The sequence below is a fragment of the Mesitornis unicolor genome, unplaced genomic scaffold (genome assembly GCF_000695765.1).
Source record: "Mesitornis unicolor isolate BGI_N332 unplaced genomic scaffold, ASM69576v1 scaffold11091, whole genome shotgun sequence".
Lineage (NCBI taxonomy): Eukaryota > Metazoa > Chordata > Aves > Mesitornithiformes > Mesitornithidae > Mesitornis > Mesitornis unicolor.
Genome location: NW_010163170.1, coordinates 66,201 through 80,698, shown reverse-complemented (window position 1 = coordinate 80,698; position 14,498 = coordinate 66,201). Strand labels below are relative to the sequence as shown.

Here is a 14,498-nt window from a genome sequence, read left to right as displayed (position 1 = left end):
AGCTGAGAAATTAGCTTAAGGATTTCCACTGGGTTTGCAGCCCTTGCATTTAACTTAGATCTTCAAATGGAGGTTGCAGCTGTTCAAGAGGATCTACACTCTCTATGATTAAACAAATTGGCTGTAAGCATGTATGAATTATTAGTGGTAATAGTATGCAGTCTTTTTCCTTTTGGAGGGTCTGATCCACAGCTGTAGTTCCTTGAAAACAGAGGTGAATTGACTTGATGGGAAGGAAGGGGCTGAGGGGCTTTTGTCCAAGTCCAGTTAACACTGTGGGCTTTGAGGCACACACCACACTTTTAGTGCATAAAATAAGGGAGCTGAAATGCCAGTCCCTAACTTCACTGCTCACGCAGACTGTGGCAGTACCCCTCCTGTGGCAGTCATGAAAAATCCAGCTGACAGCAGTGGGACAGATCCAGCACCATTACACACACACTCATACATATATGCATACTTCAGGGCATAAAGCAAAACTTGTGAATTGTTTTTCTTACTGACTAGCAGGCTCTGAGTCTTTGTGGAAGTCTTACACTGAAGGTAGGTCCCTGAATTTGGCTCGTATCCTGCCTGTAAGAAGTAGCAGGAAATACAACAGCTTTGACAAAAGACCTAAATCCACAACAGGCACATAGGCACCAGTACAGGGAAATGTTTGAAGGTGAATCAAAACGAGCTGAAAACCAGGGATATCAAAGATGTCTAAACAACAGCTTTAAGACTTGTAGTGAGTTGGTACCTGTGACAAAATTGGTGTTTATAGGCATAAGCGTTTTTGCCTGACGGCAATGCAGCCCCATGCTCCTAGCAGTACCTTTGGTCTAAGGCAGGTTTGCAGTTCCTAAATGGAGAGTGTGAGCTCACCTGTGACTTTATACCTTGATCTTCACACATAAACATGCTGCTGCTTATGCTTCAGGGCCGTGTGGCAGCACTGGCAATAAGCAGCAGTTTCTCATTTGTTCTCATCATTGCAGTTGATGGGGGCTGCGAGCAGAAAAGAAGCTGCAGTGCTCGATGGCTGGTGCTCCACAATTGAAACTCAACACTGCCACAGTCCATCTGTGACTGGAGAGACAGCTGTCACTGGGGTAGGGGGATTTTTCGACATAGCACACCAGCTTGCCCTTCTTGGGTTTATTCATTTCTGGGAGGCACAGCTAATGATGAGGCTCAGTGGTCAGTGCTGTGAGCTGGTTATTAGACAGCATGGAGGAGCTTTAAGGGCAAGCATCCACGTGTGCATGAGGCAGTTGCTCCTTTGGAGAAATTCAACATTACAGGTAATTTTTGACTGTATCACCAAGATTTTTGTATAAGAAAGGTCCCAGTTTTACTCTCCGAGGATAGTCTCACCTGTCTCCCAGTTTAATTTTTCTGGATACATGCAACTTGATCAGAGAGCAGGACTAGATGTTATGTCTCTGCCTGAGCAAGCCTTATGTTTGAATGTGTATACTCTGTAGAGCATATAAGAATTTTGTGGGTTTTATGAAAGAGAAAAAGAAATCTAGGATTATTTTTAACAACAATTATCAATAATAATTGCAACTTAGACCAAAGTTACAGGCTTAGTCCAGGTCAAGGCACATTTGTGTGAGGTATTTTAAAAACCCAGTGACATAAGTGACATAGTCTGACCTCTAGAATATATTTTGATTGAAACTGGGCTTTGGACTTACAGAGATGGACTTCCAGAAATGGGTGTGATAGGGGGATGCAGAGGTCTCACAAAGGAAGGAAATATGTTGTCAAGGCTTGTGGCCACGGTACCAAGTGTAGCATCGGAGACAGAAAGGTACACAGTGTTTGGAGCTATGTTTGGAGGGTGACAGTGGAAAGAGCTGTTAATGTTCGTGGGAAAAAACCCCAAACAACAACCTGTTACTGCAACAAAACGTAAAGTGCTGAAAACAAACAGCCCTCTATGAAGGCGATGGGCATTAGACACCCTTGCCACCTGAGGAGAGTAATTGGCAAGTGCTGAGTAAGAGGTTGTTCTCGGTTTGGAGGGGCAGCATTGTCATGCTAATAGTCTTTTCACTTGCCTGCAGTGCTGCTGTTGTGTTGTCCTGGAAGAACTGGGCAGGAGGCTTTCCCAGGACCTGTGTGTGAGGAAAGGCTGGCTGCTGTTTCAGCTGGTCCAGTGCAGGCGGCTGCAATCCTGCCTTCCCTCCTACCCCTGCACACATATCCCTGCCCCTTGCAGTGGAGCCCTTTGAGCATTTGCAAAGTCTCCTTTGTTCAAGGACACAAGTTGATTTAAACCAGCCCAGTTCATTTTTGGCCAGAGCAGTTTCTGAGCTGTGATCTGCCTGGGCTGGCACTAGGCAGGTCATGGATTTCATGGCCAGTGTGGGAAGGGGTCAGAACCACAACAGAACTGGTCAGGAATGGCACAGTACACTGGTCTGTGAGGCTGTCTCTGGCATCTGGGTGCTCTTCCTTCCTTATCATCACTGGTGATGTTCCTCCTTGTGCCACTGGGTCCTGCCCATTCCTAGCACATCAGCCATGCTGTCAGAGTTGCACGGTGCCCTTGCTTTAACAATTCAAGTGAGAATCAGTCTTTTTTTCAGAGTCTTGTGTTTAACAAATGTAGACCCAGTTTTGGTTTAAGTTCCCTTGTCTGCGAAACATTCTTTCTGAGGATTTAATTAGAAGTGACTCTCATTTACATGGATTCTATCAGCTGCTGTCGGCTCTGCAGCGCTGGGAAAAAAAAAATCAGATGATACTGTGAAAACCATTAGCGAGGACATTAGAAGCAACCATATCCAGGTCAGACAAAGTTCTGAAAATACCTATCATTCATGTGTCCTTAATTGCTTTCCTTCCTTTACTGCTGTTGGGTGAAGGCACCATCTGAGAGGGGGCTGCCTCGGGGATTTCTTTTCCATTGTGTGATGTAGATAGGGACAAAGGGGCAGGCAGTGGCTGGTCAACAAGGAAGAGAAGAAGTAGACTTGAGTAGCAAGATGACATTTGAACTTAGTGGAGGAAGTTCTGAGGAGCTAATATTGGGCCCTAAACAGGGGGAGATGTGCTTGAAGGAGTAGCAAAGGGGTTGCTGACCTGCTTTGCTAACAGTCGAGATGCTAAGAGAAGGGTGAGATACCACTTCTGGACTTCAGTGCCTTGCTCAGGTGTGTCTTTGAGCAAGTCAAGAACATAAGAAGGTGATTTCTGTGTCTCACAGAAGCATCAGAAATATGAGACGCTTACGCATCTTGAGGATGGAGATCATAGAGATGCAGAGGCAGCTCCAGGTCCTGAGTCAGAATCGCTCTGAGTACCCCTGTTAGTCTGCTGTGACATCCACAGTGCCCCTGTCACCACACTCAGGGCTTCGCTGCACCAGGAGCAGGACAGCAGAAGTGCTCTGCCAGGGAGTGCATTGTCCTTATTGTCAAGAGAGGAAAAGTGAGGTGGCTATGAGGTCAAGGGACTTGCCCAAAGTGAGACAGTGACAGCTGTAGGGCTTGAAACCTTGTCCCAGTCTTGTGCTCTACCTAACAGGTAAAAGGCTCCACTGCAAACCCACACTGCAAACTTTCTGAGGACTTTCTTGCCTTTACAGCCTGCAAAGCATCAGGCGCTCCCAGTCTGTTATCTACATAGTGATTTGTTTCCAGTCTTGCAAATAAGATCTGACACAAAAGAGGTAACACTTAAATTCTGTAACATACGTTTAAATGTTCTCTCTAGGCTGCCCGTGTAAGAAGCTTTGCCAGCTACACCCGTTTTTTGGCAGCTGCTGCAATGACAGCTGAGAATGCAATATGATAAAAATGCCACTTCTGCAAAATAATCATGGCCCATGGGGTGATTCCCAGCAAGATCTTGTGAAGGGAAAGACTGAGCCAAAACACATCTGTTTGGGGCAGCATGAGGGCTGGAGAAAGCAAAGCATGTTGTGAATGTTAAGCCAAGCATGGTAAAAAGTAAATGGCTCAATAGCTCAGTTGTTTTAGCTGAAATGATTTGAGAAAACTTTGTGGAGCATGTACCTGTGGTATGAATTGATCAGATGACATGAAACCAGTCATTCCTGGATTTTGAAAGGGTGAAAACCAAAGGAAAATGACAACAGATTAGCACAACTGTCAGTTTGCTTTTCCTGCTAGAACCTTGATAGACCGTGGTTGATTGTTGTTTTAATTAATCAGAGGCAATCAGCTTGTAAGTACTGTGATTAACACAGCTTCTATTTAACCCCGTGTTGAGTTTTCCAAACAGTGTTTGTAGCAGTTCTGCAGAGCAGAAGGGGAGTCTCAAAGCTTTCAGGTAGAAGTTCCAGAAGCTGAAGATGGCTTCTGGTGCTAAGCTGCCCAGACTACCTTCGGCTGTAAAACAGCACAGCAGAATGCGGCAGTGGAAGTACAAATGGTTTTCTACTGGTTTTAGGAGAAGAAGAAATTTTTTTCTCTGAGATACCCAACTGGCAGTTTGACACATTGATTCCAAAGTGGCAGCCTGTGTTTAAGCTAATGGTAATTGCTTATATAAACTTCTATTTTCTTTTCTCTTCTCTCCATAGGTTTGCTGATCGGCTCTGGTTGTGCCCTCTATCCTCTTGGCTGGGACAGTGAAGAAGTCAGACAAACCTGTGGTAACCTTTCCAACCAGTTTGAGTTGGGTAAGTCACCATCAGAGCATCTCAGCCACATTAGACTCTTCTTTGCATTGTCCATAGAAGCAAATGAGGACATTAGCACAGGCTTGGAGAAGCAACCAGGTTGCGTGTGGTAGGATGTTCATATTGCGTCATTTTGGTGTGGTGCGAAGGCAGAGGATTTCAGATAGATATGCTGGAAATATTTTCCAGAAGAACATTATAAAAGAAAATCAAGGAATGTATGTCTGTATTTAAGATATCAGATCTAATAGTCTTGCAATACAGGAACTAACACTCCTGGAGATCTTGACAGGGTAGGCAGAGGCATCTCATCACAGCATAGGTAAGGGTAATTCACAATGAGTGCAATTAGCTGTCTTTGAAGTCTAGCGTGTTTATGGCCTTCAAACCCAAGCCTTAAGAGTATGGTTTTGGTTGCTCATATCTTTGGGAGCTGATAAATAACACTTGCTCCCTGTGTCAGCCTTTATCCAAACAAGCCACTGGTTTTAATGGTGATGTCTGCACTGAGAGCTGAACGAGAGCCAGGGATGTGGCCTAGCTGGGTTCACACCCACATGGTGTGGGGTGAACCACCTCCGGAGAGCTCATCAGGCTGCTACGAAACAAGGGGCCTAGCAGGGTGCTAAGGATTAAGCAGTGTGGATAATCAGGATCTGATGTTTGCTTGTGTATCCAGGTCCTTGTTTAGCTAGAAGGATCTGATGCAGCTGCTGATACCCTACTCCAAGTGTTCTTTGATCCTGTGTGACGTGAGGAAGAGGGGGGACTGCAGTCCTCCTGAAGGAGCAGGAGAGACTAAGCACCCCGACCCTCTGCAAGGTTTGGAGCTCCCACTCCCAGGCAGGGGCACACACACACCTCCCCTTTTCCAGCCCCTGCAAGCTAAACCGTATGGTTAGTGCTAGAAACCCTTTCCATAGCTGTGTGTGCAGGGCTTGTGGTAGCCCAGCAGTAATCTCAGTGCAAAGAACAGTGGACAAAAATGGTCTCCTGGAGTTAAACACAAACCTGCTCCATTATTTTTTAATTTTACGCTGATATTTCTGTCAGACTTTAGGAATAAGGAATTTCGTTTCTGTCTTGGAAATGTTTCTTGTGAAGATATGCAAATAAATTCAGGTTGAAAAGAAAAAAAATTATTTGGGAGAGATGCTCCAGGTCACCTTCCCTTACACCATTCCTGTGGTGTTTTGAGGTGCATTTGATCTGGCACGGGACCAGAAATTCTAATTACCAATATCAGCACCCATCTCTACCACTGCCTCTGATGTTATCAGCAGGCACTAATGGCATTGCTCAGGGGATGTGTAACATGCTCTAGAAGCTTTACCTTGTTATTTTCAAGTCTAATATCCTCCTGCACTATTGCTATTAAATTTTCTTTTCAGTGAAGTATGAAAAGTTCCTGCAACTTTATTATTCACCTAATAATTGAAGACATGAATACGAAGGAGAGAGAGCAATGAGAACAGAAATGTATAGCTAACTAGCAGAAGTGTCCCAAAACTAAGATTCCCAGCTCCATGGGAAAGTGTCTCAAAGGATTTAGTAGAAAGACTAGGCAAAACCCTGCAGTAACTGTAGTAGTGAACAGTCAGGTTCATCGCTGCCCCTGGTCAATCCTGTGCAGAAGCCTGAGGTAGGTCTTAGCCAACCCGTTTAGCAGCACCCCCATTTGAAAGGCCGGCCTGCCCCTCGCTGGTGCACGCTGATGCCTCCTTTTTCATACCAAGCATGAAATAACCTTTCCAGGTTATTTCTCTGCAAACTCACAAGAAGGTGGGTGTTGTGCCAGTCTGAGCTCATTGAAGGCAGCACTTAAGCAGTTACAAACTGTGATCTTAAACACAGTTGTGCCCGCAAGCAGAGCAGTCTCCGAGACCACCTTCGCCATCTCAAGCTCGAGTTGTGAGTCAGATATCTGCATAAATTGAATCACTCTGCCATTAAAGTCAGTGAAGAAACCCATGTGAAAGATTTCAGCTGACAGTTTTCCTTCCAGGTGCACATTAGGACCATGAGATATATTACATTAACTGTGAAGGCATGTACTCGTACTGTATATTCTGGACCTGGAGCATGCAGGACATGTGTTATGCGTGCCTAGACTTGACAAGAGTGCTGGTCTTGCCAATCTGCTGCAATCGTATGTTAACACATTAATTAACAGATTATAATGAGAGCTGAAATTTGCTGTAGTGATTTCCACCAGGCAGCTCTGCCGCTAAACATCTCTTTTCCACTTACACTGGCAGTGGATTTAAATGCTTGGCTAGGAATTTTTTCACTTACTGTCAGTGCCTGGTTAATGCTGTGTTAGCAAAATCGTCTGTAAAGAAGAGGTACTGTCCGAGGGCAGTTTAATAACCACACAGCTCATCGTCTTTCATAAATACCTTTTGGTTGCTGATAACCCAAACCCTCTAGTCTTTTCTGAATCATTAGAGACTAGCTTACTCATTATAGCCTACAGGCCAAAAATGATGTTTCAAAGGCTTAATCTCACTAAGTCTCAGGACAAATTTAAGTAATTATTGCTTTCATTTGAATATTTAATTTGATTAAGCTGCAATGATATGCTTTCTATTCCTGAGTCCATGAAATGAGTTGTCTAAAGAACCACATATATGCATGCTACATCCAAAATCTGCCCTCAGAAAAGCTGAGCTGCCATGAGCCCTGCACTGGTTTGCTGATGGGAGAAATGGTGGTGGTGGAAGTGCTGGTCCTGCACCTCCTACTGCTGTGGGTGCTATTGAGGATGACCTGGAGACCTTAATTTGGCACCTGCAGTTACTCTCAAAGGAGAAGGCTTCAAAGGGACGCCGATCAGCAGACAGCGTTCAGCCTCCCCTTTGAGAATGGCAGAGCAGCTGCTGCAGCCTGGGCCACAGGCAACATGTGCACACAGTTAGGAAAGTAGGGTCAAAGCACTCCAGCTTTGGGCACAGAGTTTGCAAAGGTGGAGGCTCAGCAGTGGGTGAGATTCGTCCTGGATTTGGAAAAGGTGACGGGGAAAAAGTGGTTGAGGTTGGAGGTAGAAAAGATAAGCCAGGAGCTTCAGTCTGCATTGTAGGAGGATGAGAATGAGAAGAGGCAGGTGCAGAGGAGGGACCGCAAGAACTCACTTTGAGAAGCAGCTGAACTGTGTACTGCAAAATGTAATGTTAACCAGAAATATTACAGAATTAGCAATTAAATTATTTTTTTTTGTTTACTGAAACAAGACAAACATCCAATCCTGTAACAGGCTCATAACTAGACAGAATAAATAAATATCAGTGTAAAGAACCCATTAAAAAGCCTAATCCTTAGTGGGTAGGCTGGATAAAAAGTGCCTCTTCATGTCTTCAGGCACTCTGAAAAGACATTAGACTAATAGGCACTCAAAATAGTGCTGAGATAGCCCATATTGTGAAAAGGGATCCCATCTCTCCGCCCCCACCAAACATACACATTTCTGTGTACATCCCAAAGCAATATTTTAAAAGGCTGCAGGAAAAATAACCATGCTTTTAATTTATGTATAAGTGGATTTGGGTATTCTTTTCTAGAAAACCTGAGCCGACATTGTGAAATGCCCAGCAGGTTGCTGCTCTCTTTAAAATTGGATATTTATTTGTTTTTTATTAAGTGAACGATGTCCAAAGGGTTTACTTAAACATTTATGTATTTAATTGGGCTAATTCTTTTTCAATTAGACGGCAGTCTTCATACAACTCAATCTCTACAAAGAGGAATCATTCTTCAACTGAGGATACCCTGCCAAGGACAACCCCATTTGTTGATTAAATTGCATTCAATAGATGAGCTGTTTGCTAATGAGGATGGGGACTAAACTCCATAAATAGGCAGACAGATAGACTGGTGCACTTGCTGTCTGCTTCTCTCTAGCAATCCATTTTTGCCATCATGAAAATAAGCACAGTGCTAGATTAGGGTTTTGACAAGTGACCTCTGGCAAATCTTGTTGGGGTGGGAGTTTAAGGCCATGATAGGTCTGTGTTGTGTTCCTCTGCTTATGGTTTCCAGCTTCCTGGCAGTCAACAGGACCTGTATAGAGGTCCTGAGACCCCACTCCGTATTGTCGCATCCCATCTCACATTGCAGATGAAGCAGAGTTCCCACTGAATCAGCAGACTATGAACTGGAGCAGTCTTCTGCCTCTGTTTTTGGGGTGATAACTCCTAGAAGTAGGGCAATATATATAAATGGAGGCAAGAGAAAAGAGATGTATTATGTTTTAAACTAGTGCAGTTTTTTGCTCAGTGACCAAGTCGAAGTCCTTCATCTAATTTGGTCACAGGCTAATGCCTGAGGTGGAGACTGAGGTTATAAACTAGCAGTGCTCGAAGGGACTGCTTTTCACTTTTACCAAATGCCCGAGGATGGATAAAAATAATCTTAATCTCTTGTCACCTTGCAAGCTGTTATTATTGTGGTGCATTATTTATACCCTGGAGTTGCCTGCGGGCCCACTCAGGGCAGCACTGACGTGGCACAGGAGTATGGAGCTGCTGACTGAAGGGTGTGAAAGTGACTCAGATCTACACAGTCCTGTGGTCTGCAAAAGGAATTAGCAGGCAATTTCCCAAAAGCAAGGATCTTTATAGAGTATCATATAGCACATATTCAGTTTTGCTGAGCTAGAGGTACTACACTGTTTTATTTTTATTTCTTAATGTACCACACAAGAATAACAGCTGAAAAACTGAGGTCTTTTGCAGGAAATTCATTAAAGTGAGGGACCCTGCATTAAAGTGAGAGTATGCATTGAAGTGAAGACTGCACCAGACATTTGCAAAAACATCCACATTTTGCAAAACTTGAACTGTGTCAAGAAAACTTCTGAACTTGCATATCTTTTTTAAAGGGCAGTGTGAGCGTATACGTGTGAATACATTAGGATTGGTTTTGAAGATCTAAAATCAATAAAAGACTTCATTTTAGGGCATTGATGTCCGTGGATGTGCATGCAGAGGCTACTTAGTCGTTGCATGCTTATTTCTGTTGTGATGGGTGCAGAGGCAGCTAAATCCCTCAGAAGGTCCCAGAAAGGACAGATTTAACTCACAAAATCAAGCCTCAGTTGGCTTCTGGTGAAACAGCACTACAAGAGCCCAAACAGCAAAATGCTTATCTAGAGTAAGATTCGTTTATCTAAATGTGGATGACTCATGCCGTTGCAGATGCCCTAGGAAATTTCATTTGGCCTCCAGTTGCCACTTCCTTGCCACGAGGGAATGAAATAATATTACATACTTACCTTATTAACCCAAAACAATTATGACACTAAATTTAAGATAAACTCAAAATTTTTAAGTTGAACTACTTGGAAAAGAAAATTGTCTTCTTTTGAGGAAATATGATGTGTTTGGGCAGTCAGGACTCAGCCTGGATGGTCAATGCTCCAGAATTTTTTATGTCCTACCTGTTTTTGTGAGAGATTAGGATTACTTTTTATATCATACATTTCCTACCTAGGGCCCACTTTTTAATTCTGGTGAGTGATCATTTGTGCTAAGAAGTATCTTACAAACATGGCTTGGCATTTTGTTGTATGCAGCTACCTTCAGGGCTTGTCTTTGAGTTTCATGATGCTTTTCTTTGCTATTAAAGGCACAGAAAATTACAGATCTGGCAGCAAGGGCTCACATGGCTCAGGTGTGGTCATCAGCACACTGTCCCCTGCCTACACACCTGGCAGCTGCTGGCAAAACCTGCCCAGAATGCATTCTGTGCTTGTTTTAGTTCATGCCACCCTTATGAGGCTGGGAACACACTCCTGCCCTGTTTCTTCTGTAGGTCCTCCTAGATCCTCTCCAGTTGTTTCATGTTCTCTGGCTGTCACACTCCATCACTACCTGTCACACAGAGAGACATCCTAGGTCTGGGGGTCCAGCTGTCACAGCAACCAAAGCATGTGACTCCAAATGCACCCCTTTGTTTGCCCTCTGTTGTGGTCCATCCATCCGTGAACCACTGTGAAAGGGCTCTCCTGGGCACAGTGGCTGTTTGGAGAGCAACCCAAAAGGCTGGATCTCACCCTGAACTAAACAAGCAGCTGAATTGCCCTCAAAAGCTCTCAGAAACTTCTCTGTTGAGAGATATTTGTTTCCCAAGGTCATTATTATTAAAGTTCCCCTTTGCCACTTTTAGAGGGCTTGAAATATCTTAAAGAGAACTTTTGACTTGATAATTACTTTTGCTGTAGAAATATTAGAGTAAATGATCTTTAAAGCACTCTAAAAGCAAACAGTGCAGTTACTAAAACAACAACATAAAAACCCCACATAAAGTGATGAACATAAAAAAAAAGCTTTGTCAACTAGTTAATTTGCCTTAGGTGGCATCATTTCAGCATCTGGCTGAGTGTTGACATACAGTGCCAAAATGATCAAGAAAAGGATTTAAAGGGAAGGACAATTTATTAGAATCCTATTAAAGGCAAGGACTTCAAAGCTGTATTTTTCTATGAGCAATCTATCTGACAAAGCCAGGTTTTTTGTTCGCAGATCCTCTGCAAACAGCACAGAGATTTTACCAGTTCAGTTTTTTGACTGGGGCTGAGCACTATCCTTATGGGCGCAGTACCTGAGCTGCAGCTGCTGAGTTCTCAGATAAATGAATGAGTCAACCAAGAAAGCGTTTCATCAAGACACATTTCCTCTTTAGTGCTACCTGGATAACTTCCATTCTTAAATCTTTGTAAGGATTTGGTGACTATATCAAGGACCACGTATATTCTGTCTAATATAAGGCATTTAGCTTTGTTGCCAGAGTTAGAACATGGTCATACAAGGACCCTCTGCAGTCAATGGAGATAAGCAGGAGAGTCCAAAAAGGGACTCTTACCACCTGGGAGTACTTGGTACTCTTTATTATGTGAAAAGGGCAGATAAACTGGGTGTTTGGAGTCCCTTCATAGTTAAAGAGAGGAAAATGGGTGCTACTAGAGCAGAGTTGACCTACTGTACTTTAAATGTCTACCTTAAGATGAAATCTAAAACACTTTTATAAGTGACTTCTTCTCCTTGTTGTCTCCAGAGGGAGTTTAGGGGACTAGTCCAGTGTGGATGTCTGCACTGTGAGTGTCCAAAGAGAGGTGAAATTAATTTTACCTCCTGCAATAGGTGAGCTTTCTGCTGAATCCTTCCAGGAGGCTGGGAGAGCTCCTCATTAGCAAGACAATAAACTATTTGCTCTTGGGAATTTGAACATTGTAATTGACACAAGTTATTGGGTTCTCCTTTATTATTCCATTATAAATGCACACCTACAGCAAATTTGAGGTCACATTAAATAAAATTATGTGATCCTCCAAAGAAAAGAGGAATTGGTCTTATGAGTGGTGGTTGTCTGCATACGGCAGAACTGAAGAATTTCAAGCTGGCACTTCTTTTTCCTTTTTTTTTTACACTTTTGAACTTTATGAGATTTTCGTCATTTAATTATATACCAAGATACTCATACGATTTCTTTGACCAATTGTAAGTAACCAAAATAGCTTGATCTGTGTATGCAGAAGAAATCATGTATTTTTAAAAGAGAAATGCACTGAGAAAGTAATATCCATGCAACAAAGAAACCAGCTTCACTAAATTCATTTTTTGTATCAAGCTATTTGTTTGGCTGCAGTTTTACATTATATAGCGTTCTTTCTTTGTTTCACATAATTACTTTAATCCTTTAATGCATTCCAAGTTTTAACTTCTTCTCTTGCTTTTGTAGCTGATTTCACATGACAGTTTTTCATTGTAACTGTGTCAAGAAAGGAATCTCCAGCTATTTAATTTATCTTGGCTTTGTTTCAAAATAATTGTGCCTTCTTATAATTAACTGATTATCTTTTACATTAATTTGTGGCTTTCATATCTTCAAATCCCTGTATATCCCTTAACATCACACTCCTTACATTTTTCTCTGATTACTTTTCCAGCACCCTGATTGATTACATGAATTCACGTTCCCTGTAGTACTGGACTCTCATGTGAAGCTGTTAATTAGAGATCCTGCACAAGTTTTTGCAAGTAGGAACTGTAGTTTTTATTTTTGAAGGTATACCATTTGTATACTTGAGCCGGCTAATACTGAAACCTTTTTTCCTTCATCTTGGAAAATGGGCTGTACTTCAGGTTAAACAACTAGATTTTGCCAAATACTCCAGGCTGCAAGCCCAGCATAGTCTTAACATTAACAGCAAAGAAGGTTCAGATATTTAGGATGCTTAGTTGTGTTGGATTTGTGTGGCAAGGTTTTAGTAGATGGGGGGGCTGTAGGGGGGGGCTTCTGTGAGAAGGTGCTAGAAGCTGCTTCTGTGTCCAATACAGCCAGTGGCAACTGGCTCCAAGATGGACTCGCTGTGGGCCAGGGCTGAGCCCATCAGCAACAGCGGTGGCACCGCTGGGATAATGTGTTTACAGAGAAAATCACTGCTGTGTAAACAGCAGTGGAAAGAGGAGAGAGAATATGAGAGAGATGCAACTCTGCAGACACCAAGGTCAGTGAAGAAGGAAGGGGAGAAGGTGCTCCAGGTGCTGGAGCAGAGATTCCCCTGCAGCCTGTGGTGAAGGCCATGGCAAGGCATGCTGTCCCCCTGCAGCCCATGGAGGAGGCTGTGAGATGTGCCTGAAGGAGGCTGTGACCCTGTGAGAAGCCTGTGCTGGAGCAGGCTCCTGGCAGGATCTGTGAACCTGTGGAGGGAGAAGTCCATGCTGGAGCAGGTTTGCTGGGAGGACTTGTGACCCCACGGGGAACCCATGCTGGAGCAGTCTGTTCCTGAAGGACTGCACCCCGTGGAAGGGACACATGTTGGAGCAGTTCGTGAAGAGCTGTAGCCTGTGGGAAGAACTCACATTGAATAATTTAATGGAGAACTGTCTCCCGTGAGAGGGACCCTCTGGAGCAGGGGAAGAGTATAAGGAGGAAGGAGTGGCAGAGACAGTCTCAACTGAGCACAACCCCCAGTCCCTGTCCACCTGTGCCACTTGGAGGGAGGAAGTAGAGAAAATCAGGAGTGAAGTTAAGCCTGGGAAGATGGAAGAGATGGGGATAAGGTATTTTAAGATTTAGTTTTTCTTATTACCCTGCTCTGATTTGATTGGTAATAAATTAAATTAATTTTGACAAGTTGAGTCTATTTTGCCTGTGATGGTAATTGGTGAGTGATCTCTCCCTGTCCTTATCTTGCCTCACAAGCCTTTCATTATATTTTCTCTTCCCTGTCCAGCTGAGGAGGGGAGTGATAGAGCAGCTCTGGTGAGCACCTGGCATCCAGCCAGGGTCAAGCCATCACATAAGTCTTGCAATTAACAGGTTTGTGTCCAAGGCACTTTAATATTCTGGATATTTTTTCATAAGTATCAAATTATTGGTTCTTTTAGATGAAAAGCATATGTTATTTCCAGGACCTTGATAACTATGTATGATAAATTTTTGTAAGACATCATGAGTAGAAATCCTGGTAAAATTCTGTTTCGGCAACTGGATTCTGGCACAGCTCCATGGTAGATCAAGTATCTGCAGATTTTCTGTTGCCAGATTTCACTCACTCCCAAATTTGTCTTAATCTTTATTTGTCTTTTATATTGAAAAGGAAGGGGGGAGCTAGGGAACACATATCGAGGCCTTGAAGATCACATTAGAAAGGCATGAAAGTGCAAAGTGCATCCACTGCAAAACTACCCTTCCATATTCTTTGATTTCTTTATATTTAGCAAATATTGTCTTCTATTCTATGGGACTCTTTTCTGCTGAATCTTCTTTTGATAGTGTCCTCACTCACCTTGCCTTTCTCCTTTATCCTCGAGGACTGCAATTTCTTTCAATCCTTTTACAAAAGAGAGGAGTGTAA

The 14,498-nt window shown here is 43.2% G+C and overlaps 1 protein-coding gene across 1 annotated transcript in view; it reads left to right on the top strand.

The window, feature by feature from the left end:
- LHFP (lipoma HMGIC fusion partner) overlaps positions 1-14,498 on the top strand; it is a 138,464-nt gene that overhangs the window by 119,752 nt on the left and 4,214 nt on the right. Inside the window, exon 2 of the mRNA XM_010193867.1 lies at positions 4,544-4,642. Within this exon, the coding sequence (XP_010192169.1) occupies positions 4,544-4,642 (99 nt within the window). The remainder of the gene's footprint in view (positions 1-4,543; positions 4,643-14,498) is intronic.